We start from the raw sequence: 27,028 nt of genomic DNA, 5'->3' as shown, positions 1-27,028 counted from the left end.
GTATACACACTGAACCTTTTTTTTCTCGTTTATTGTATTGTTTAGTGTACTATGTTTACATATTCTGTTGTGCTGCAGCAAGTAAGAATTTCATTGTTCTACCTGGGAAGCTCTGAACTACAATAGACATTATTGCACTACTATTGTTTGTACGTATGTGTGCATGTGTGTTTTTCTGAATATATATATGTGTGTATATAGATATATATATATATATGTGTGTGTGTGTATACTTGTGAGTATGTGTATACACACTGAACAAGGTAGAATTTCATTGTTCTATCTGGGACATATGACAATAAAACACTCTTGACTTTTTAGGTCGAGATCCTTCAGACAGAGTCAGAGGAAAGGGAAACGGGAGATATAGAAGGTACATAGGACAAATGAAAGATCTGCAAAAAGCAACAATGATCAAGGAAAGGCAAAGCCCACAATGGTCCATTGTTGGTTATGGGGTAGGTGATAATGAGTTATGCAGACAGTGAAACTCAACAGGACTTGCAGTAGATGAGTTTGGAAGTGATGCACTGGTCTCATCTGGGCAAGCTGTTTCCCTGAACTGAGAGAGGTGGAGAGACAGATGTTTGACCTCCTGCAGTTGCAGCAGAAAGTGCCTGGGGAAGAAGCGGGTTGGGTGGGAAGAGATGAGCAAATCAAGGAGGGAGCGGTCTCTGCAGAAGGCTGAAAGGGGTGGCGATGGGAGATGTGTCTGGTGGTGGAATCACATTGAAGGTAGCGATGGGAGATGGGTCTGGTGGTGGAATCACGTTGAAGGTAGCAGAAATGTCAGAAAATTATGTTTTGAATATGGAAGCTGGTAAGGCGACAACTGAGAAATAAGGGGAATGTTATCCTTGTTCCATCTGAGGGCAAGGGGAGAAAGAACAGAACTGCAGGACACAGAGGAGACGCGAGTGTTGGCTCCAGCTACTAAAGCAGCAGGGAAATAAATAATTTTCACTGAAGAAAGAGGACATCTTGGATGTGTTGGAGTGGAAAGTACCAACATGGGAGAAGATACAGCAGAGACAGAAATTGAGAGTAATGGACGTCCTCTTTGCAAGAGGCAGAGTGGGAGAAGGTGTCGTCAAGATAACTGTGAGTCAGTGCGTTTAAGTTTTTAGATTTAGAGATACAGCACAGAAACAGGCCCTTCGGCCCACCAGGCCCGCGCCGTCCAGCGATCCCCGCACACTAACACTATCCTACACCCACTAGGGACAATTTTTACATTTGCACAGCCAATTAACCTACATACCTGTACGTCTTTGGAGTGTGGGAGGAAACCGAAGATCTCGGAGAAAACCCACGCAGGTCACGGGGAGAACGTACAAACTCCATACAGACGGCGCCCGTAGTCAGGATCGAACCTGAGTCTTCGGCGCTGCATTCGCTGTAAGGCAGCAACTCTACCGCTGCGCCACCGTTATAGTAGATATCAGTCGATAGTCTGTCACCTGTGATGGAGACAGATCAAGGGGAAAGAGGTGTCAGAGATAGTCCTAATGAATTTGACGGCAGGATGGAAGTTAGTGATAAAGTTGATGAAATCAACGAGTTCTGCATGGCTAGATGCAACCCTGATGCAGTCGTCAATGTAGTGGAGAAAGAGTTGGGGGATGGTGGCAGTGTATATTTTGAACAAGGATTGTTTAATGTAACCAACAAAACGAACAACATCGTATTGGCGCTATGTCCATCCTTCGCAACACTGGAGACAGGTAGAACCTCGCTCAGCAGATGATACCTCCCCACAGTACAGTGGTATAGTGGTAGAGCTGCGCTCTGATTGGCTGCCGTCGGCTCTTCATTCATGTTTAAAGCGCCCGGCGATTTGGCGCGGGTTTCTGCCGGTGGGAGATGCGCAGGCGCGGGCGGCGGGTTGGAGCTGTGCGCATGACAGGAGCGGGGCAGAGTTCAGCGGCAGCCTTTATCTAAGATGGTGGCGGGAGCGGAGCGGACGGTTGGGTAGTGGACTCGACCCAGTCTGGTCTGGTGTTGGTGCAACCAATGGTGGGACCGAACACGGTCGAGCCCCAGGGGGTAGCCGGTGCCGGGACGCCGGTCGGCCCGGGGAGCGCTGCCGCCATAATATGCGCGCTGCCCGACGCGGACACGGAGGTGAAGAAGCTGCAGGATCTGGTGAAGAAGCTGGAGCTGCAAAACGAGCAGCTCCGGATCCGCAGCGGCCGCGGAGGGAAGATCATCGGCGTCAGGCCGCTGTCCTCGTTCTGCCGGGCGCCGGGGACCGTTGGCTGTGTCGGCGACGGGCTGGATGTGCAGCTGAGCCCCGGCGACCCCTTGTTGTCTGAATACGAGGCGTTGTTCAACGGGTGGAAGGCGGAGGTGCCCGACATAAACGGCTGTTGGCTGCGCTCTCCTGATGCCGACGATGAGCAGCAACAGGCCGTGTTCCTGGAGGAAGATGTCCTGGACCTGGATCCGGATTCAGCTGCCGTGGAGGAGGATAGTTGGTAAGGATTTCTGAAGCACCACTCCAGCCATCTGCAGCTCGCCCCATTCCCTGATATAATTTTAAATTGCCTTATTTCAAATCCATCGCCAAAATTCAGGAAAGTTACACTCCTAAACTACCAGGTCAACATTTCTACTTTAACAGGTTTGCATCTGCCGGATGTGTAACGTTGTTTTGGGATCGCTGATACTGGAAACTTTCAGCATTATCGTGTTTCCATTGCGTAATACGAGTTCATTGGCTTCAAGAATTGTTTTCTATGTTCACATTTATTTATAATGTTTGAATGAGGAAGTGTCCCGACCTGCAACGTCGCCAATTCATGTCCCACCAAGGGACCCCCTAGCGCCTGCAGTTCCTTGTGTCTACACTTTGAAGGCGAATGTGTTAATTTATATATGTTAGTTGAAAAATTAAAGGCTGTGATGAAAATTAGGAGATAGACACAAAAACTGGAGTAACTCAGTGGGTCAGACAGCATATCTGGAGAAAAGGAATAGGTGACGTTTCAGGTCGAGACACTTCAGACTGAGAGTCAGGGAAAAGGAGGGAAAAAAGATATAGACCGTGATTTCGAGAGATATAATACAAACGAATGAAAGATATGCTGGTATCGGTAAAGCAAATTAATGGATTTGGGTCTACAAGCAACATAACAGTATGTTGAAGGGTCTCGACTCGAAACGTCACCCATTCCTTCTCTCCTGAGATGCTGCCTGACCTCCTGAGTTACTCCAGCATTTTGTGAAATAAATACCTTCGATTTGTACCAGCATCTGCAGTTATTTTCTTATATAACAGTATGGTGGTCTCTCTTCAAAATAAAACCATAAATCTCCTTTAAAGACATGTTTTGCTTCCCTTTATTTAAATTAGATGGTGCAACCTGCTTGTGTAAAAAAATAGGTGTTGCCTGATTTTTATCCCCATTTTGTGGATACTGTTATTGTTTTATTTGGGTATTGTCCCCTTTAAATCTTCCCCATCTAATAAAAACGCACTCTATTGAAGTTGGAAGTTATTGCATTATCTAATCTTCCTTTCCAGTACCCTAGAATGTGCTGTAATCTCCTAAATGCACATCTAACTTTCTGCAGAATTTCTCCCATGTTCTAAAAGTCACTGATAATACCCACACTATTTGTTTCTTGATCTATTGGGTGTTTATAAAACAGTTTATCACCTCGTCTTATTTCGGGTTCCTTTTCATCTGTGTTTTGACACCCAGCTCGCATAACTGAACGTCTTATTCTAACACATTCACAGCTAAATTATTCCCCTTTTTTAATCTCTCCAAAACTCTTTCCACATATTAACCTGCACTGCCCTTTTTGTCCATCATCCCTGAGCTTGACGATGCACCCTAGTTATTAATGAAGCAACACCAAGGTTTTTGAAGTTTGCACCATTGTGTTTAAATTCCACCCTTCTCCCCTCCCTAATTTGTGTATTTGTTGCATACATAGGTCTGGCATTCCCAATCTGAATGCCTCTCCTTGTTTCATTTTAAAAACTACTACTTTGTGCCTGCTCTAGTTCATTTTGCCCTTGAATATCTATTGTAATTTAATAACATTTGCAAAAACAAGAAACTGCAGATGCTGGTTTACAAAAAAGACACAAGTTGCTGCAGTAACTCAGCGAGTCATACTCGTGTTCTGGAGAACATGGGTAGGTGCCATTATGGTTTGGGGCCCCTCTTCAGGCAATGTTTTGGTAATACTCCTGTGAATTACATGGGATTTTGTGCTACACATGAAGGGAGCTATGTGGTTAGAAGTTGCTGTCCAATTAAGACAGTATATTTTTTCCAGGTGGAGTGTTACTTAAAAAGTCTTTCATTTAAAGGGTAGGGATTTTGCTGCTTTATCCAGTATTCATTAGTTCTGTTTTTTATCTGCCAGCTATTTATTTTGCCTCGTGGCAGTCTATTGGATCATATTGTATGCAAATTGTTTTGTTTGCTCAACAAACCTCGTGAGTGATCAGAAGTAATTTATTCCATTGCTGTTAAGTAATAAAGCTGTTGTAGAAAGATTTTTACCTGGCACTATATTGGTGCAATTTTTCTACTTGATGCATCGATAGCTAGTCAAGCTATCAGCAGTACTCAGCTAGTTACCCCATCCAAACCAGGAATTCATTTATAAATTTGCCCACGTGGAAAGAAAATTAAAGATGAGGATATGAGATACCTCATGAGACATTTTGTGCCAGTGAGATTATTGTGCATTAATATAACTAATCAATTTGATTAAAAAATGTTTTTGCACTTTTCTTTCATATTTAGTAAATAACTGCAGCAATCAAGAGGCAAGAGTGTTTATTTGTCACCGAAACAATGAATTTCTTGTAGCAGCATGACAGGTTTGTAAATGCAATGCTCAATAGATAAATCAACAATCAAACAATAGACAATAGACAATAGGTGCAGGAGTAGGCCATTCAGCCCTTCGAGCCAGCACCGCCATTCAATGCGATCATGGCTGATCACTCTCAATCAGTATCCCGTTCCTGCCTTCTCCCCATACCCCCTCACTCCGCTATCCTTAAGAGCTCTATCCAACTCTCTCTTGAAAGCATCCAACGAACTGGCCTCCACTGCCTTCTGAGGCAGAGAATTCCACACCTTCACCACTCTCTGACTGAAAAAGTTCTTCCTCATCTCCGTTCTAAATGGCCTACCCCTTATTCTTAAACTGTGGCCCCTTGTTCTGGACTCCCCCAACATTGGGAACATGTTTCCTGCCTCTAATGTGTCCAATCCCCTAATTATCTTATATGTTTCAATAAGATCCCCCCTCATCCTTCTAAATTCCAGTGTATACAAGCCCAATCGCTCCAGCCTTTCAACATACGACAGTCCCGCCATTCCGGGAATTAACCTAGTGAACCTACGCTGCACGCCCTCCATAGCAAGAATATCCTTCCTCAAATTTGGAGACCAAAACTGCACACAGTACTCCAGGTGCGGTCTCACCAGGGCCCGGTACAACTGTAGAAGGACCTCTTTGCTCCTATACTCAACTCCTCTTGTTATGAAGGCTAACATTCCATTGGCTTTCTTCACTGCCTGCTGTACCTGCATGCTTCCTTTCATTGACTGATGCACTAGGACACCCAGATCTCGTTGAACTCCCCCTCCTCCTAACTTGACACCATTCAGATAATAATCTGCCTTTCTATTCTTACTTCCAAAGTGAATAACCTCACACTTATCTACATTAAACTGCATCTGCCATGTATCCGCCCACTCACACAACCTGTCCAAGTCACCCTGCAGCCTTATTGCAACTTCTTCACAATTCACACTACCCCCCAACTTAGTATCATCTGCAAATTTGCTAATGGTACTTTTAATCCCTTCGTCTAAGTCATTAATGTATATTGTAAATAGCTGGGGTCCCAGCACCGAACCTTGCGGTACCCCACTGGTCACTGCCTGCCATTCCGAAAGGGCCCCATTTATCCCCACTCTTTGCTTTCTGTCTGTCAACCAATTTTCTATCCATGTCAGTACCCTACCCCCAATACCATGTGCCCTAATTTTGCCCACTAATCTCCTATGTGGGACCTTGTCGAAGGCTTTCTGAAAGTCGAGGTACACCACATCCACTGACTCTCCCCTGTCAATTTTCCTAGTTACATCCTCAAAAAAATTCCAGTAGATTTGTCGAGCATGATTTCCCCTTCGTAAATCCATGCTGACTCGGAATGATCCCGTTACTGCTATCCAAATGCTCAGCAATTTCGTCTTTTATAATTGACTCCAGCATCTTCCCCACCACTGATGTCAGACTAACTGGTCTATAATTACCCGTTTTCTCTCTCCCTCCTTTCTTAAAAAGTGAGATAACATTTGCTTTCCTCCAATCCACAGGAACTGATCCTGAATCTATAGAACATTGAAAAATGATCTCTAATGCTTCCACTATTTCTAGAGCCGCCTCCTTAAGTACCCTGGGATGCAGACCATCAGGCCCTGGGGATTTATCAGCCTTCAGTCCCATCAGCCTACCCAAAACCATTTCCTGCCTAATGTGGATTTCCTTCAGTTCCTCCATCACCCTAGGTTCTCCAGCCCCTAGAACATTTGGGAGATTGTGTGTATCTTCTTCAGTGAAGACAGATCCAAAGTAACGGTTTAACTCGTCTGCCATTTCTTTGTTCCCCATAATAAATTCCCCTGTTTCTGTCTTCAAGGACCCACATTTGCCTTGACTATTTTTTTCCTCTTCATGTACCTAAAAAAACTTTTGCTATCCTCCTTTATATTATTGGCTAGTTTACCCTCGTACCTCATCTTTTCTCCCCGTATTGCCTTTTTAGTTAACTTTTGTTGCTCTTTAAAAGAGTCCCAATCCTCTGTCTTCCCACTCTTCTTTGCTATGTTATACTTCCTCTCCTTAATTTTTATGCTGTCCCTGACTTCCCTCGTCAGCCACAGGTGTCTCTTACTCCCCTTAGAGTCTTTCCACCTCTTTGGAATAAATTGATCCTGCAACCTCTGCATTATTCCCAGGAATACCTGCCATTGCTGTTCTACCATCTTCCCTGCTAGGGCCTCCTTCCAGTCAATTTTGGCCAGCTCCCGCCTCATGCCTCTGTAATCCCCTTTGCTATACTGTAATACTGACACTTCCGATTTTCCCTTCTGCCTTTCCATTTGCAGAGTAAAACTTATCATGTTGTGATCACTGCCTCCTAATGGCTCTTTTACCTCTAGTCCCCTTATCAGATCAGGATCATTACACAACACTAAATCCAGAATTGCCTTCTCCCTGGTAGGCTCCAGTACAAGCTGTTCTAAGAATCCATCTCGAAGGCACTCTACAAACTCTCTTTCCTGGGGTCCATTTCCAACCTAATTTTCCCAGTCTACCTGCATGTTGAAATCTCCCATAACCACCGTAGCATTACATTTTTGACACGCCAATTTTATCTCCTGATTCAACTTGCACCCTATGTCGAGGCTACTGTTTGGGGGCCTATAGATAACTCCCATTAGGGTCTTTTTACCCTTACAATTTCTCATTTCTATCCATACTGATTCAACATCTCCTGATTCTATGTCACCCCTTGCAAGGGAATGAATATCATTCCTTACCATCAGAGCAACCCCACCCCCTCTGCCCACCTGTCTGTCTTTTCTATACGTTGTGTACCCCTGAATATTCAGTTCCCAGCCCTGGTCCTCTTGTAGCCATGTCTCAGTGAACCCTACAACATCATACTTGCCCATGACTAACTGAGCCTCAAGCTCATCCACTTTATTTTTTATACTACGCGCATTTAAGTACAACACTTTAACTTCTGTATTCACCTCCCCTCTCACATCGGTCACAATTGGCCCTGCCCTTAATTTATTTTCCCCTCTAGAACTTCTGTTCCCATTCTTCCGAGAGTCTTTTGCAATATCTCCTTTATTCCCTTTTTTTTTTTACCTCATCTTCATATTCACAATTTGTCAACCCCTCCCCCCCACTACTTAGTTTAAAGCCACAGGTGTCACACTAGCAAACCTGTCTGCCAGAATGTTTGTCCCCCTGCTGTTAAGATGTAACCCGTCCCTTTTGTACAAGTCACCCCTAGCCCAGAAGAGATCCCAGTGGTCCAGAAATCTAAATCCCTGCTCTCTGCACCAGCCCCTCAGCCATAAATTCATACCCTCAAAGTTCAATAAATAAGAAACTCCAATATTGGTGCAAATCAAAAGCTCACCTCGTACCCCTCGTCAATGTCCCAATCTGTCTCTCTGGTTTGGCAATTTCCACTTTTAATCCTGACTTCCATGATAGAACTTGGAACAGTACAGCATTGGGAGAGGCCATGTGGCTGATGATGTCTGTGCTGACCTGTTAAGATAAACTGATCTCATCTGCTTGCTCACATCTATGTCTCTCTATTATCTGCATATCCATGTGCTTATCTAAAAGGTTATTAAATGTCACTGTTGTATGTGCCTGCACCATCACACCTGGCAGTGCCTTCCAGGAACCCTGCACCCTCTGTGTAAAATAAATAAATAAACACCCCACAGATCTCCTTCAAACTTTGCCATTCTCACCTTAAAGCAATTCCCTCTGGTCTTTGGCACTTTACACACTGGGGGGAAAAGGTTCTGACTATCTACCCTATCCATGCTTCTATCCTCTCAATGCAATCTCATTGGTGTACAATTTTTAGAATTTAATAAAATGCATTTTTAATTTCTTTAAGTTGATGCACCGAGAAAGCTATCTTCTCATTGGCTAGAATTACTGCCCAGTGGCTACAAACGTTTTCATTGGATGCTCGTGGTGTTCCTAACTCCACATGTCAGATCCAATTAACTATAGCCGAGTAATGTTGACAATCAACTCACAATTTGCAAAGGACCAGATGCATCAACAGCATAGTTCTATTGTGCATTGCTGAGAGCACAATTGGAGTTGTGTAAAGTATTAATGTCTTTATTAAAGAGAATGAAAATACATTGGAAGAAATGTAATAGGCTTATTAGATTGATGACTTGAATGGGTAGATTTGTTGGTTAGTGGGAGAATTAGGAGCTAAGATCACTAAAACAAAAAGTATTATCCATTTAAAACAGCTGCAATCAAACTTTTCAGAGTCTTGAGTGTTTTATTGCTTGAAAGAGTGAGTATTTATGGCAGATTGCTAATAAGCATGTGAAAGATTACTGGAGTTGGTGAGCAATGCCCAGTTTGAGTTAGACCAATGACAATCTCTATTTCAGAGCAGGTTTAAGTAACTGAATGGGCTGCTATTAATTTGTTCATATTTAATTCAAAAGAGTGCAATCAATAATGGGTGCTCGGTTAAATGACCTAAACTTTGCATCAAGAATAACAAGAACCACTGAAACACTACCACCTCTATCCTGCAACTGATGTGGGAAGATTTGTCAAGTGCTTTGTTTAGAAGGCAGTGAAGGGGGCTGAGTGCATGCATCTTCTGTTTCCAAATAAGTGCATTTTCATTACTACCGTTATGCTTGGCAGTATCTAATCTACAGAGAACTAACAGGGATTGGTTTGAACTGAAAAATAATCAACCAACTTGTATGGTACAATACTGTCTGAAGAAGGGTCTCGACCCGAAATGTCACCCATTCCTTCTCCAGAGATGCTGCCTGTCCCACAGAGTACTCCAGCTTTTTGTGTCTATTTTTGGTTTAAACCAGCATCTGCAGTTCCTTCTTACACACTGCTAATAACTGGTGTGACTGCTTCAAAGCCTGTTGGTAATTTTGGTCTTTAACTCTTATTTCAATTTTAAAATCCATTTTGGTATGTCACTCTGAACCTTTCCTGAGTTTCTGTCACATGATAGTCCTGGAAAGTATATTCACTGTCATCTGTTGTGGGCCCAAACTATTCATTTTATCTTGAAATATTGTTGATGTTTCACTCATTTATTCAAAAATATTTGAAACTATGCATAGAACATATATTTAAAGCAGATGTGTATTTTCTAAAATCTGCTTTAGAAAATAAAATGGAAGAACATTATGATTGCTGGTTGGTTAGGAGGGAAACGACATAACCAACAAATAATTTAATCATTAACCTACACAGTCCAGCAGTGTTTTGTTTAGTATTTAATTGCTATCTTCATATTGGTAGGGAAGTGAGGATATCATATCATATCATGTATATACAGCCGGAAACAGGCCTTTTCGGCCCTCCAAGTCCGTGCCGCCCAGCGATCCCCGCACATTGGGGGTTAGAATTAGAATTAAATCCCATGGTTTTCCTTGTCATTTCCTGCTAGTTGCGGTTAAAGCAAACTTTGGAACAAAGTTACCTCACTGAAAAATAACTTTAATTGTTTTTTTCAAAAAAGGTTGTATGTTTTACCGAAGAAGACAGCAACAACAGATCGAGACCAGAAGATACAGAATCCTTTGAAATGGTGCAGACAGGTGTTTGATCATCCCAGCCCAGAAACTGAAGCTGCCTGCCGTAGTCTTATGTGCCGACTTGATCAAGGTAGGTTGTGTGTGCAAGCTGGGTGAATACTTTATGCATGCAATTGTTCCATCTCAATCAAAATTCCATGAATGTTAGGATTTTTTGTTTGTATGTACTCCATTGGGAGTATTTTTGTCTTGCCTCAGTGGTTCTGGTTTCATGAAATCCATAAATGTCATATTCATCAAATATCCAAGGGGATAGCATAACTGCTAAGTTTAAATTTTGTTTTGTTTCTTTTCCCTCGGTTGGGTTAAATTATTTATTATTTGGAGTAGAATGTTCATACTTGTCTAATCTTGTTTTCTTTTTAATCTTGAGCAAATCATTAAAAGATGTTAGATGATCCATGAGCATTAATGAAACTAACAGGTTTTGTTAAGCGACAACGGTGTCTGATTATGTGGGGTTAGTTCCCAATAAAATCTGTTATAATCAATTTGGCTAAATACATTCCCTAATTCATCAATCACTGTATACAAATTGAGTTATGGAAATGCATGTTATCATATCATATATATACAGCCGGAAACAGGCCTTTTCGGCCCTCCAAGTCCGTGCCGCCCAGCGATCCCCGTACATTAACACTATCCTACACCCACTAGGGACAATTTTGACATTTACCCAGCCAATTAACCTACATACCTGTACGTCTTTGGAGTGTGGGAGGAAACCGAAGATCTCGGAGAAAACCCACGCAGGTCACGGGGAGAACGTACAAACTCATTACAGTGCAGCACCCGTAGTCAGGATCGAACCTGAGTCTCCGGCGCTGCATTCGCTGTAAAGCAGCAACTCTACCGCTGCGCTACCGTGTTATAGTAGAGCTACTTCAATTTCTAGTAGTGCTGTTTATTTAGCCAGTTCTAGCTGCAACCTGACATGGGAATATTAGTGGGATACATAACTGTTTTCTCTTCAAAAGATTTTGTGATGTTATCTTCTACTGGGGCCTTCAATCCAGCACTCCTTGAGAACAGGTGCAAAATGGCTTGTGTTCTGGGAATGTTAGTACTTCAACTTCCAAACAACTCCGAAATTTCTTCATTCCTCTAAATGGTATCTTCCCATCATGAAATAACTCTTTGGATTATGTAACTTTATACATTTAGTTTTGCAAGTTAATTATTGCATACCAAACATGTCTATTTAAGTCTCGAGTTATGGTGAGAGATTGACCAATTTATCATTTATGCTTGAAGAAATATTAGATGGGATACAGAACTATTTGCTATTCAAAATATTTCATGGCATTCTCTGCAACCATGGGTTTTTTAGTACACATTCCTATGTTCTGAGAAAGTATTTTAAGTTTAAAAAAAACCATTTAGATATTCCTATTGAATAGATTAAGAATTTGTGCATTCCAGAGTTTAATCGCTGTAAAAAAAACCTGAATAGTAAAACAATTAACTCCAGTATCTGAAACAAATTGTAATAACTAGATCTTGATGTATAGAAATTGTCTCGTGTAAATTGTCATGTGCTGTGGCATAATGAGGGTAGGTGTGGGATCACTTATTTTGGGAAAATAAAGAACTGGGGGTTACTATCTCCAATTAAAACAAATGAGAATTTTTTTCACTCGTTGTGAGTTTTCAGAACTGCTCCTTAAAGGCTGGCAGAAGTAGAATCTTTTTGGCAGATGCATGATGAATAAAAGTTTCAGTGGACAGGAATATGGGGTTAAAGTACCTGTCAGATCAACCATAATCTTACTGAATAGCAGTGCCGATTTCGGGGCAAGTGATTTAGACCTGCCCAAATTTTTGGTTTTGAAAAATGCAGGGAAATATGAGGGGCAAAGTTGTTACTGGTGTTGAGAAGATGGTGGCACTGGTGTATCTGAATTTGATGAAGCTTGTGATGTTGAAGGATTCTTCCTGTGACTTTCCCAGGATGGTTGACGGGTAAAGCTAAAGGAAGTTGTTGAACATCTGACAACATTCCTCTTTATAAAGCTCCTTTAAGCAAAGCATGGTGTTTTTACTACGTACTTTGTCGGAATCATTTAAAAAAAATAGCTGTCAACTTCCTCAATGTGACTGATAGTTTTGATGTGTCTTTTTGACATTGATGCTGCCAAGCTTGTCTCCCAGATCCTCCTGTGATCTCTGTTCAAACACTGGCACACTCGTGTATGAGCTGTTTCTCGCACAATTCCATGCCATGCTGATTTATTTAATCAAACCCAATGTCTTCAGTCATGGTCTTCTGGATGTTCTATGGGTTTATAAACTCATGGGTGTTGTGAGGACTTTAACCATAATTTTCTTGGTAAGTCATCCCAAATGGCACTGATTTAGTCTTTGGCTTATCTCGACATTGGACCACTTCTACATTTTTTGAATGGTGGATTTGTCATTGCCGCTTGCTTTAAAAATGGCGTGCTCTCACAAAGTACGTCGTAAGCATTGGACACAATGAAAATACTCTTAGTTTGTGGGTTGTAAACATGAATTAGTGTTTAGCTACAAAATTGCAGTGCGGATGTTGTCATTTGTGTCCTTGATGTTAACTCAATATTGTAGCACACTTGTTGATCAGCAAGGACTGAAGGCCACAGGATACTAACTGCAGAAAATAGTTTGCACACTCGTAGCAATACACATTGCTATCCGGTTTATCTGTTTCATTTTTTTGCGATCAAGGAATATATAGGTTTGTGGTCACTAAATCTCCAGCACATGGTTCCCTATTGTTGTAGGGTTGCCTTTGGAAAATTGGACCACTATATTTCAAACCACAGCTCATTAATGACTTGGATGAAGGGATTAAAAGTGCCATTAGCAAATTTGCAGATGATACAAAGCTGGGTAGTAGTTTGAACTGTGAGGAAGATGCTATGAGGTTGCAGGGTGACTTGGACAGGTTGTGTGAGTGGGCGGATGCATGGCAGATGCAGTTTAATGTGGATAAGTGTGAGGTTATCCACTTTGGTGGTAAGAATAGGAAGGCAGATTATTATCTGAATGGTGTCAAGTTAGGAAAAGGGGACGTACAACGAGATCTGGGTGTCCTAGTGCATCAGTCACTGAAAGGAAGCATGCAAGTACAGCAGGCAGTGAAGAAAGCCAATGGAATGTTGGCCTTCATAACAAGAGGAGTTGAGTATAGGAGCAAAGAGGACCTTCTGCAATTGTACAGGGCCCTAGTGAGACCGCATCTGGAGTACTGTGTGCAGTTTTGGTCTCCAAATTTGAGGAAGGATATTCTTGCTATTGAGGGCGTGCAGCGTAGGTTTTTGCTAGGTTAATTCCCGGAATGGCGGGACTGTCGTATGTTGAAAGACTGGAGCGACTAGGCTTGTATACACTGGAGTTTAGAAGGATGAGAGGGGATCTTATCGAAACATATAAGATTATTAAGGGGTTGGACACGTTAGAGGCAGGAAACATGTTCCCAATGTTGGGGGAGTCCAGAACAAGGGGCCACAGTTTAAGAATAAGGGGTAGACCATTTAGAACGGAGATGAGGAAAAACTTTTTCAGTCAGAGTTGTGAATCTGTGGAATTCTCTGCCTCAGAAGGCAGTGGAGGCCAATTCTCTGAATGCATTCAAGAGAGAGCTAGATAGAGCTCTTAAGGATAGCGGAGTCAGGGGGTACAGGCAGAAGGCAGGCACGGGGTACTGATTGAGAATGATCAGCCATGATCACATTGAATGGCGGTGCTGGCTCGAAGGGCTGAATGGCCTCCTCCTGCACCTATTGTCTATTGTCTAAAGCTTGAGTGAAATTTTATTAAGTGATTTCCTGAAAATATTTGGTGCTTGTAAATGTCCAAGTGAATCAACTAAATATCTGCATCACTTATCAACCACATATCCCAGTCTCCACAGTAGTAACTCAGATTAACTACTGATATTGAACTCCCAGTGACATTGCTGGCTAATTGAGCTTCTTGCTTGCATCATAAATACCCATCTACTGGTGTAAGAATATGGAAAATGAGCTAGAGCAGAATCCTGAAGAAAGTTTCCTTCCATATTGTTTGGATTTCAGCTTTGATTTCAGTATAGAATGTACTGGGTAAATAACTTGTGTAGAGGATCACTGCCTTGATCAACTACTTTCTCTTGGCTTATTTACATGGAATGTGTTTTCCTTTACGTTATTTGCCGTAAGATTTGTGTGTCCCATTTGAGAGTTAGCACAGTAACTGAGAATCTGAGAAGTATATTGAACATTTTCTTTCCCTTTCATGCTATTAGATGGGGGCTATAGGCTGTTACCGTTGTCCTAATGATGTATGGGCAGAATATCTTGTGTATATCTCGGAAAGATTTTTACTTCCAATAAATATGGTGTGATCTAGATTTGTTAGGTTAACTCCTAAACTGACTAATGATATAGGTGAAGTTAATCTCTCTGCATTCGAGAGTTTTTGACTACAGTCGATTTTGCTTAATGTTTCTTCTAAGTTCTCCGGAGCAACAGCAAGATTCTCGTCTATGAACTGATTCATTTCCTTTTACAAGCCAATGTGAGTACCTCCACGATATCTATATGTGGATCCAACCCTAGGCAAGTTTTGCTTTGAAGTATGGTGTCGATATAACTTCATACCTGTTGCATTTGTGTCTAACCATGCATGCGTTTGTGCTTTTCCACTCTAGCCAACAGATGGAGAAACATCTATTGCACTCCGTTTTCCTCATCATGTGCTTATAGTTCCAGTACAGATGTCACTTCGTGTAGCAATCTGTTAAATTCTACTGGTTTCCTCAAAACGTCTACTAAAACAGTACTAACCTATGGCAGTTCAGGTACAGTACAACTGTCCATTAATGAAATATAGATTTTATGCACCATTTTTAACTCTTAATGTTGCTTTTCCCTTTATGCAGACTGATGCATGTTGTGCTGGACCTTCTTCCAGGTTTTGTCAGTGTAAGATTTGAAATTAATTGCATGAATTTTGCGCTTTAGTTGGTTGCATGGCTTTCATGAAACTTGCTGGTATGGTATTCAACAGTCAAGCATTTCTTTCAAAGCAGAATATTTTAATCTTAAACCAAAAATCCGCAAATTATCCCTACAGCTCATTAGTATTCAGAATTTAACTTAAATTCTAGTATTTAAAAATCCAGAAGTTGACTACGTGGCCCCGTTGCCTTCTTCACCAGTCAATAAATAATGGGTGATCTTTCACCTCTGTCATACCCTTCTAAACTAACCCCATTGCTCTTGGTACTCCTATTGGATGTGCATGTTAACTTTGATTCATTGCCATGGTCATCCAGGTCCCTGAGAATTTTTCATCTCTTTTTCTACCAAAATGGACAAACTCACATTTTTCCATGTCACTTCCAACTGTTATGTCCTTTGCATATTCACTCAGTCTGTGTTCTCCTGAAGCCCCAATGCATCCACTGGCAATGTACACTGCTGCACAGTTTTGTTTCCTCTGCAAACTTGATTGTATTCTATTTGGCCTTCCACTCCAAATGGGCTTATAGCAGCTGTTGCCCCGTTCAATTTGCGATAGAACGTTGTTTTGCACGGTTTCTCAGAACAAGTTTATGTCCTGGGTATTTAACAAATTTCACAGTCAAATGATAAAACATGGGCCCTGTGTCCTGTTTTAGTCGTCTCCCATTTTTCCTGAGGACGTAACTCGTATGGATAATGGTTCCATGTCATCTTTAAATATTTTACTGTCCATCTATTTGGCACAGGCCCAGGTGCTGGAACCCAAACATATGGAGGCATTATTTTTTAAACTTTTTTAGCTTTGCCAATTTTTGTTAAGCACTCTATTGGAAGAAATATGGACTCTGATCAAGAATAGAATTGCGAGTTGTTTTCTTTGATGTACTAGTACATACTGTTTTGATATTGTTGTTTTGGCTGGACTTATCTGAAACTAGTTAATTTTTAGAATAAAAAATTAAACGTAGGATTTTGTAGTTCATCGAACCAAGAGCCACAATTATCTAATGAATTGAATTATCATTAAAGAATAGAAAACTTGACATTGCAGACGTCCTCTGGCAGCTTGTTCCAGATAACCAGTACCCCACATGTGGGGGGAAGAAACGTGCTCCTCAGATTTCCTTCAAATTTTTCCCTTCATCTTCAACCTATGCCCTCTGGTTCTAGACCTATCTGCTCAGTAAAAGATGTAACTATCTATCCTATCTATGCCCAACATCATTTTATTAATCTCCAAGGTGCTGCTCTACTGCCTACGTTCCTATGAGAAGTTGGGTGGATACTGTTTTCTCTCTTGGGTAGATGCAAAATATTCCTTAGTATTCATGAAGCAGGAGAGTTAGGATATATTATTGCATAAGAACTTATCTCCAGTAGTTGTGGGGCGTTGTGTATCACTCGGCTGCCACATTTCTTGCATTCCAACATTTCTACAATTCAGTATTTTTAGGATTTTAAGATAGGCCTGAGGTTCTGGAAAGTCATTATACAATTTGTTTTATTTTTCTATAAAGGCCTCATCTTTGTTCACTTCGGCCACATATTAGTAATCTTTATTGGGGGAAAAACATTCATCCTTTCTGGTTTATCTTTAGAGCTAAAGTTGTTCATTTTTTGATAACCTTTTAAAACTTACATGGATTTTTATTAAATTTGCATCTTTCCTGATATGTCGTGTCCAGAAATAGCTAGTGTGCTCCAAATAACTAATTATATAAAATTCAGCGTGATCACTTTGTTCATTTTTTTCCTTATTTATGAAACCGAAGCAGATTATTTTGTTTTTAAAACCTATTTCCCCATGTGATCTTTTCAAGGACTTCAGTAGAGATTGCAAGGTTTCAGCTTGCTTATGTTTAGAATAAAATGACTTCATGTTTTGTCTTGTAGAGGTTATCACTTTCCAACTCTGGACACATTTTGCCATTTTTCTGATCATTCCTTCATTTTCCTTGTCAATCTCAAACCTTAGCTTATTTTCACCATCCAGTGCTTTGTCAGTTTCTTAATTGCAATATTCATAATACTGTGGGTAGACATAATGCAGGAGTAACTCAGTGGGACAGGCAGCATCTCTGGAGAGAAGGAATGGGTGATGTTTCAGGTCGAGACCATTTATAGAAACTGCAAAATGTAAAGGATCCCAAACTGATTATTGGGAAAATACCATTGTAAACTGCCAATGAATGGAAATCAGACTACAGATAATAAAAATATGAAGTAAAAACAAAATGCTGTACAGGCAGACCAGGCAACACGTGTGCAAAGAGAAATAGTTCATATCTCGGGTTGATGATCTGGTGGTGTATGAAACGTTAATTTTGTTTTTTCAATTAATACTAACTGACTTGCTGAGTTTCTAAGTATTTTATAGATTCTTGGCATGGAAATTAATAATTTGACCCACTGATTCTAATGCCAACCATCAATCACCCATTTACATCAATTCCCTTTTTATATTGTAAGGTACAAGAGTGCCTTCTACTCTTAAGTTTTCCTTGATCTATTTTTTTTTATATACCTCCACTGTTATGACCTGTCATTACAGTTATCAAGCTTATTATCAGTAAATGAGAATCAAAAGAAAACTGCAGGTGCTGGAAAGTTAAAATAAAACAAAATGCTGGAAACTTTGAGCAACTATGACAGAGCGAGTTAATATTTCAAGTCAGAGCTGAAATATTAGTTCTTTCCCTGTTGCCTGATCAGAGTATTTCCAGTATCTTCTGTTTTATCTGCTTTTTCAATTCAACATTAACCAAATTCATGCATCCACCATTGGAATCTTTCTTTGTTAGCAGGAAACTATCTTGAGTGCTTGTTAACTGGAGACAATCTGAACTAGTTCCTCCTCAACCACATCTATATTAACTATGGCTGATGAGGTTGACTGCAGTCCAACAATAGGCAATTGGTAACAGGGATTGTTTGACTAGCTGAGGATTTGACTAATCAGCATCTAAATTAACAGATTCCAACTTTGACTGCCAACCCCCAGCAGATTGGTGGGGAACTACTTGCTGAGTATACCCCTTGTGTCACTCAATCAAATAAGTGGTACCATCTTCAAACTCAATGTGTTGAGGCCTATCTAGGTAAATCACATCCACAACTCTCATCAACATGGGTCTCCTGTTGATGAAAAAAAACTTCTACAATCTGACTTTGGAGTTAACCTGAAAGGCAAGTTTCTAAATCAGTGAGTTATTCACTTATTGAAACACACTGGGGCCATATACAAATTGTGCGTTATTGTGAATTTTGTGCCAAAGTGCTGTGCATTCTATTCACAAGAACTAAATGGGGTCTTTTGTATTAAAAAAGAAAAAAACTACTTTAAATCAAATGCATTTGCTGTGCATGCTAAATCGTTACATTGTAAAGGCTAATTTGGAGGTAAAAGTAGAAAAAATATTGTAAGATTCAACTAATTAAAAACTCGGGAAAGAAACTTATTTAAGTAGCGCTTCTCAATATCTGTGATTATAGAAACATGTAAAATAGGTGCAGGAGGCCATTCGGCCCTTCAAGCCAGCACCACCATTCATTGTGATCATGGCTGATCATCCACAATCAGTACCCCGTTCCAGCTTTTTCCCCATATCCCTTGATTCCCTTAGCCCCAAGAGCTAACTCACTTAAAAACATCCAGTGAATTGGCCTCCACTGCCTTCTGTGGCAGTGAATTCCACAGATTCACAACTCTGGGTGAAAAAGTTTTTCTTCATCTCAGTCAGTTTTTCCTCATCTCAGTCCTAAATGGCCTACCCCTTATTCTTAAACCGTGACCCCTGGTTCTGTACTCCCCCCAACATCGGGAACATTTTTCCTCCATCTACCCTGTACAATCCTCTAAGAATTTTATATGTTGCTATAAAATCCCCTCTCATTCTTCTAAATTCCAGTGAATATAAGCCCAGTAGGCCCGTTCTTTCATCATACGTTAGTCCCGCCATCCCGGGACTTAACCTGGTGAACCTACGCTGAACTTCCGCAATAGCAATAATGTCCTTAAGTTAGGAGACCAAAATTGCACACAATACCCCAGGTGCGGTCTCTCCAGGGCCCTGTATAACTGCAGTAGGACCTCCTTGCTCCTAAACTCAAATCCTCTCGCAATGACGGCCAATTATGGCTTTCTTCACTGCATGTTGTACCTGCATGATTTAATATCTAGTTCAAAGGACAACATAGCAACAAGGAAATGCTGCCTGGGTGTCGATCTAGAGTTTTGGGCACTCGTTTCTGGAGGGAATTTTGAACATTCTGCCCTCAGGGTAGTAGTAGTCTTGATTTAAACCAATGGTGCACTAGTTTAGGCTTAAATAGGATTTCAATAATATTTTAATCTGGTATAGTCACTTTGTTTCTGCATGTCTAGCTGATGAAGTGTTGCAAGTTAAATAGTTCTTTCAGAGAACATGTTTTTTAATTTGCAATCAATGGCATTTGATTCCCTTTGTCCTTTTCATGAAATGCTATTTTTGGGAATAACCATTCTCATTCTTTATTTGTCCTTTTTGGTCTTAAAGGTTATCCATCCATTCACTCAGCGCTCAGTTCCCAGTCATCCATTGACAGTGAGCTAAGTACCTCCGATGACTCTATCTCCATGGGATATAAATTGCAAGATCTGACAGATGTCCAGATCATGGCTCGATTGCAGGAAGAAAGTAAGTCTATTTTACAATACGCAATGACATTTAATGTATGTTTTATGGTGTGGCAATCTGGGTGCAACAGTTTGAATTAAAAGCAGATGCTGATGACAAAAGCAAAAAACAAATTACTTGCACTCGATAGGCCACTCCTGATGTAGAGTTTCAACCTGAAATGTTGACCATCCCTTTGCTCTACAGTTGCCTGACCTGCCGAGTTCTTCCAGCAGTTTGTATTTTGCTCTAGATTACCGCATCTGCAGTTGTGTCATGATAGTGATTGAAGTGTCAGACTTGAAGTTGAGAGGGGAAAAGAAAAAACTATGGAGCAATGGGGACAGTGTGCATTTGATTAACTATGTTTTTCCTCAGGTCTTCGCCAAGACTATGCTTCCAGTTCAGCATCAGCTTCGCGCCGTAGTTCGAGTGCCTCTCTAAATTCCTTGAGGAGAGGTACCTACAGTGATCAGGAGTTTGACACTTATAGCCTAGATGATGAAGACGAATATGAATACTCTTTATCTCAGCGTACTGTGCATAGATACTCACCGTCGCCACGAAATTCACCTCGATCACAGTCTCCAATTAGGGGAGCAGCAACCCCAGGAAGAGTTCGGCCATCACGACGCTGTTTGCAAGGTCGTGTGTCTGAATTGATGAATTATACAAAGAATCAAGGTAATGTATCGACTTGGGCTAAGGGGTTCCCAGAGTTTATTTCAGAAAATTAATGTGAATGCTCTGTAAGTAGAATTTTTTCTTTCTTGGAGATTTGATTGTAAATTTATATTTCAAATGTTATAAAATATAATTCAGTAAAAGTTGGTTGTTTTTCATAATCTGTGAAGAATATTGGATATGTTTTGAAGAAGGGTCCTGGCCCGCAATGTAGTCTATCTATTTCACTCCACAGATGCTGCCTGGTCCTCCAGAATTCCTCCAGTAGTTTTTTTTTTTTTTTTTTTGCTTTGTATACACCAATGGTGACAACATCAATAAGGTATAATTTATTGTTCATCCCTATTTGCCTAAGAGCATGAGAGAATTTGCTTGTATTTTAAACACTTGTTTTGCTTCTTTCCATGGCAGAGGAAATGCGTCGTAGTATGCCTAATCTGGCCAAAACTGGAATTCGCTGCTCTGATTCTGCAAAGAACAGTCGAAGCTGTGAATCTAATTTGCAAATACCCAACAATCGAATTTCACGGTTGCAGCAATCTCCAGCAGGTACTTGACATCAGATCATTTCTAAGTAGAAGATACATTCAGTGATTTTTGGTTTACATTAAACTCTTATCAAAAATGTGAAATTAGCCTGTTTGATTCCCTTTTTGTTCTGATCATTGGAAATTTCAGTTAAAACATTACTAGAGGCTTCTACATATTCTGGTACTGTTGCTACATGAGGTCATTGGGTCTATTGAGTTATTGCCAACTGCAATAACCAAACTGGCAAAAAAATCTTGGAGCTGACAATCCACTTGAAGAACTTTGTGATCTCATGACCTTTTTTGTTTTGGACATCCATAGAATTTTAGATTGATATGCCTCACTGGCAGTGGCATTATTGCAATAATATCTCATTGGGGTATCCAGCTAATAAATGTGGCACTGACAACATTTATATTCAGCAGGAGATAATTCCTTTGGTGCTTAAATAGATCTTTGCTGTGGGAAGATTACCCTTATTGGTATTTGGCTCATTAAGCCAGGAGGGAAGCAGCAGGACTGATTTGTAAACATTTGCCTGAATATTGTGCATATAAATTACATCTCGACTGGTCAGTCGTGTGAAACGTGCATTTTAATTATACGTTTAAAGATATTGATACTTTTAATTGATTCTGAAGGTGGGTATGGCAGTTGTTAATACACCATAAGCTGATAATGCTTGTTTTAATATGCAGGGAATCGTGACATGTGATGTTTTGTGTTCAGTGGCCTTTGAATCGTTACCTGGAAATTCCAGTGCTTGCCTTTCTTTATTTTGCTGTCTTTTTGCTTGTCCTCGCTCTGGGGCACTATTATCCTCTGTTTTATGTAATCCCATATTCATTTTTTCATCTTGACCTTTACCATCCTGTCATTGTTGAGGTTCCCTTGCAGATCACATTATTTTGTGCTCTTTTTAACTGAGGACTTTATCATGCATTGTTTTTTAGAAAGCATATTTTCTTGATCAGGGGAGTGGCCATTGAAATAAAAATGTTATTGAGAATTAGTAAGTGGGCACTCAATTTTGACTCATCTGGCAGGCTGGAAGGATATGTTGCATTACAGACTTACAGCCTGGTATCTTCTGCGTGCTTTTTTCCCCATTTAATGTTATATGAACATGGACTTTAAGGCATGAATGTATACCATATTTCAGAAGATGGTTCACATTGTGATGGAAATACAATTGAAAGAACATGGATATTTATGTGGTGGATGTTTGATGGTCAAACTAAATTGAATATAAATAGATATAATGAAGGGGAACTGCAGATACTGATTTATATCAAAGAAAGGCACAACATTCTAGAGTAACTCAGCGGGTCAGGCAGAACATCACATCCATTTTCTCCAGTGATGCTGTATAATCCACTTACTCCAGCATTTTGTCTCTTTTGTAACATAAATATGCTGAGGAATTACTTTCATGATTATATGTTGTATACCTGAAAATTCAGAGCAATTATTATATGCAAATATGGAATTGTCAAATTGTGAGCATTCAACCAGCTCTGTAATTTTGAGATGGATTTGCTGTAAAAATTCCCTTTCAAGATCAGAATAAATAATGTGGCAAGTAACGCCTATAAATTTAGTAATGAGTTATAACTAAAAGTTGAAGGTAATTGTTGCCTGAAATTAAGAGGTCGAAATAACAGCGAGGTTGGTGACAAGACGTTTGTCAAGTCAAGATGTGACAAGGCCAGTGCTAATATTGGAATTGTAATCAGATATTTGAATAGGATTGCATGATATTGATGTAGTAATTGCTAATGTAGTAAAGCAACAATGCTTTTGAAATTTTCATTTTATGTAGCTGTTATAAATGAAGTACTAAGAAACTGCCTACTGCACTTGAGTCAAGTGTTTGTCATTACATGACAACAGAACATTGAAATTCTTTCTTGCAGCAGCGTAATAGGCCTGTAATACCATACACATGATGTTTCAATAAATTCATAACCCTAATAGTGCAAATCAAAAAGTCTGAAGCCCTTGGTGCAACAAAAGACAATGCCTTATTCATTTCTACTCTTCTAGCTCCAGCTACTGGGAAGCTCAGGTACACTGGTAATGGCAATCAGACTTCATTCTCTAACAGACAGCCAGTGAAAGCGATTGCAAACAGTAACTCTCCCTTAACGACAAGGCATTCTGTGAAAGCAACAGGATACCTGGGTTCGGGGAGTAATGTTCGTAGAATCCAGTCTGCCACTTGTTCAGGCACTTCGCCAAATGGCGTTGCTTCCACTGGAAGATCCTCCGGTTCAGCTCCTGTACCAAGGAGCACACCGTCCAAGTCACGAGTTACTTGCACTACCGCCACCACAGCTTCCAAGAGCAAACTCTTGCAGCCAGCTAGGAGGTAAGTCTAATGTATCATGATTTTTGGAATAAGGGTAATTTGGCAGTTCATGCATCCAAATATTCTTTATAATTTTATTTAAAGACTTAAGGAGCTACGGATGGAACGGAAAAGAAGGGATCAGTGATGGTTGAGATGATGGGTGTAGTCTGACTAGATGTGCTATCTGATCAGTGTAGGTTGGATAAGGGCAGGAGCCGAGGAAGAAATGATCCTTGAACATAGGTTGGACAGTTGTATAGATGGAGGGATTATGTTAGGATAGAGGGAATGATGAGCACAGTTTTGATGGAGATTGAAATCGCCAAGTTGGTGGAAAGATCTAACAGATGTGGACCTGAAATTGAATGGAACGGTGAGAAGATTAGCAGCATAGGCCCACATAAGGAATGCTAAATTGAGGTTGAGAGATGGGATGTGACAGATGTTGTATAAGAATACAGCATCAAGGATTCTACTGCTCCATCAAGAATGTTAATGGGGAAGTTTCGCGCTATGCCTGTGAACATTTGAACCATGACTGTAACAGAAGCCTGATTGTTTAGAAGAACAGGATTGGGGGAGGGATTTGACAGGGCAGAGGCCCTTTGAAGGGGAGAAATAAAAAGCACAAAGGAAGAAGAAAATCAAAATGGCTGGGTTTGTAGCAGCAATCAAAATGTTGCATGGTTGATATTATGTTAGTTTCTTCTCAATGGCCACACAAATTGGATCTAAATACTTATACCATGAAAATGCCGTGGACAGGCAAGGAAAGCAGGCTAATATTCTAGTCTGAGTAAGAAAGTGATGCACATCTAGAGAATTGACAAGTTCTAGATGCCACTTATGAAGAATGTTATTCCTGTACCAGAGTGAAGATTTAAGTCATAAGTAGACTGCTAGTGCTGAGTAATGTTGAGGGATTAAAGGCTCGGGTGTATTCTCTGGAATTTAAGTTACAAGATGATATGATTGAGATCAAGGTAAATGGGTAACTTAAGGTAAAAGGGGAGAAAGACTTTTGTAGGATTAATCTAGGATTATTGGACATAACTTACCTTTTTTTATTAGGAGTGGGGTTCTGTATGACCATGGTATAAATGTTGGTTTCAAATTGAAATTGGACTAGTATAATTTAGTTTGAGATTTGTTAACAAAAGCATTGAGATGTGAAATTAAAAAATGCTAGATATGTTCAGCATTTTGTCGCAGTGTTCTGCTTGGGACAGATGGTTACCAGCTGTGTTCAAACAGTGCTGAACACATTGAAGCAAATCAACTTATTTGCTGACTATGTTTTTCTAATAATAAGATTGACAATTAATTCTATTATCAGGACTCTACAACTACCGAAGGCACAAAGTACTGTGACAGAGGAAAAATGGAAAGAAGGCTGTTACTGAAGAATGCTCAAAGATTTGCAAACTACTGGCATTTGAAAGCCCAGCTGGCTGGGCCAACTTCAAATGAACACAAAGCAAAGTCCATTTTCTGACAATGGGACAATATTTTGAATAGATTAGTTTTAAATGTTAGTGGTGATCTGTGCCAGGATTTTGATTCCTGGGTTCATATTGATTACATTATCAGCCCAGTTATGTAAAGCCAGGTTGTGCTATTAGGTACCTTAATTTTGCTAGTTTATGTATTTATACATTACAGCCCCAAACTGACATTGAACTTGATGGTGGAATTGTGTAAAAGATCTTTAAATGGCTAAAGCAATCACATTTTGCCTTGATGCTTTTATTGTCTGTACCTTTCTACCATTCCAAATTTTAAATGTGTATCATAAAATAGGATCTGCGCTTGGAGCATTTGAAGATTCCTCTGCTGGCTATTTTCCTAAATTCGTGTCCAGGTTTTCACTGATGCAATCTTTTGTGTTAATGTTGCATGGCCAGCTTGATTCCTGATCTTTTCAAGTGGATGTGTGAGCAACTAGGAACAGTTTGACTCTCAAAGGTTCAAGGGTATCTAATAACATCCTTGAAATGTGAGTTAAGCTGTGACAAACTTTAAGTGCAGAAATTATAATTCAGCTGTGAAGTGAAAATTTGAAAGACTGCATTCATCAGGAAAAAAGTAGTGTTGTAGTTCCTAATGATTAATAAACTTTAATTAGCTACAATACCACAGGATTCCAAAGCTACAGCATGACTGAACTGTGGCATGTGTGCTTAAAATGATTTTGTCTTGCTAAATTGTGGGCAATCTATCAGGCCCATTATTTCTCACTTCCAGGTAATTATTTTAAGGCAAAAGTTAGATGTGCCATTGGTTTAACCAGTGCAGAAGAGTAAGAAGTCCCACAACACATATGGAATTTTGGATCCAGGGGCAAATTGTACCAGAACTACTTGTTATCCAGAACTGACAGACAAATTCAACTTCAGTCTATTATCAAAATAAAAACAATATGAAACAAAATTGGTTTTATTCCCTCAGTTGTCAATGTTGAGTCCAAAATTACATTAAATACTTGATTGACTACCCATCTGATATTAACTGTGTCAATCATTTGAGTCTCTTGATTGTTACAATTTGGCTTCCTCAAGTTCTCTTGTATTTTCCCTGTACCACACAATTTTGCTTTAATTTCAGTTAACATTTACAGGACAATCTATTTACTTGATTAAATAATAAATCAAACCTATTACATCCTCCCGTAGCCCTAGGCTTATCTGTCAGTTACTACATTTTATTAAAATTACTAGATTTATACAGGACACTAAGCCATCGCTGCAAGGGAACCTTGGGCATTTGGCTTAAGATTGTTTGCCTTTAGGGAGAGGAACATGTAGAAGTTTAGTTTGATATAATGACTGACTTTATTTTAGCCATAATGCCATATTCACACTCCCCTTGTCAGATTTGGAGGGTAGAATGCCTCAGTTGCACAATATTGGGTGAAGGAGGAAAAGGTACAACATGTAGGGTGGTTAGTTGAAAACTGGTGAGTGGGATTTGGTCTTAATGTTTTATGTACACCACGAGTTAGCGGTAAAGTCAGTACTGTAATGTAGATTTTACTATTACTGTCTTCAAGCAGCTGATTTACATGACCATTTTTTCATTTGTGTTTTAGTTCTTAAAGGACGTTACTGCAGGATCTTTTGAATTTGTGTATTGCAGTCTTTATAAGATAGTGCTAAAAGTCTAATGTTTCTGTTGTACCCCAGCATGATGTCTTGTTTTTATTTCTACACTTTGCTTGCAATAATGGGGTAATAAATGTAAAAGGCATTCAATGTGTATGTTTTTGGTTAAACAAGGTTTTTATACATTTTCTGTACAAATTCTTAATCTTGATTTGTGATGGTGGCTTCCTGTTTAATCCCTCAACTATCCTGTCATATTTAAAGTGTTCATTTTTATCTACTTGACTACATTGCACAGTATTAAATTTTGTAAATA

The 27,028-nt window shown here is 40.0% G+C and overlaps 1 protein-coding gene across 3 annotated transcripts; it reads left to right on the top strand.

Annotated features, from left to right (window-relative positions):
• The first annotated feature begins 1,925 nt into the window (after nucleotides 1-1,925).
• Nucleotides 1,926-27,028, top strand: LOC144600599 (SLAIN motif-containing protein-like). Of its 3 annotated transcripts, XM_078412371.1 has the most exons (9): nucleotides 1,926-2,477; nucleotides 10,328-10,473; nucleotides 14,878-14,939; nucleotides 15,304-15,346; nucleotides 19,924-20,064; nucleotides 20,422-20,727; nucleotides 21,139-21,276; nucleotides 23,305-23,629; nucleotides 24,948-27,028. In XM_078412371.1, exons 1-9 carry the CDS (start codon nucleotides 2,014-2,016, stop codon nucleotides 25,012-25,014), a joined length of 1,692 nt encoding a protein of 563 aa, XP_078268497.1. In that variant the 5' UTR covers nucleotides 1,926-2,013; the 3' UTR covers nucleotides 25,015-27,028. The 3 variants fall into 3 exon arrangements, with proteins under 3 accessions (XP_078268497.1, XP_078268496.1, XP_078268498.1); XM_078412370.1 differs by lacking the exons at nucleotides 14,878-14,939; nucleotides 15,304-15,346 and adding an exon at nucleotides 15,073-15,222 and having other exon boundaries at nucleotides 24,948-27,027; XM_078412372.1 differs by lacking the exons at nucleotides 14,878-14,939; nucleotides 15,304-15,346.

Source organism: Rhinoraja longicauda, chromosome 15 (assembly GCF_053455715.1).
Source record: "Rhinoraja longicauda isolate Sanriku21f chromosome 15, sRhiLon1.1, whole genome shotgun sequence".
NCBI classification, from domain to species: Eukaryota; Metazoa; Chordata; class Chondrichthyes; order Rajiformes; family Arhynchobatidae; genus Rhinoraja; species Rhinoraja longicauda.
This window is presented reverse-complemented; position numbering and strand designations above follow the sequence as displayed.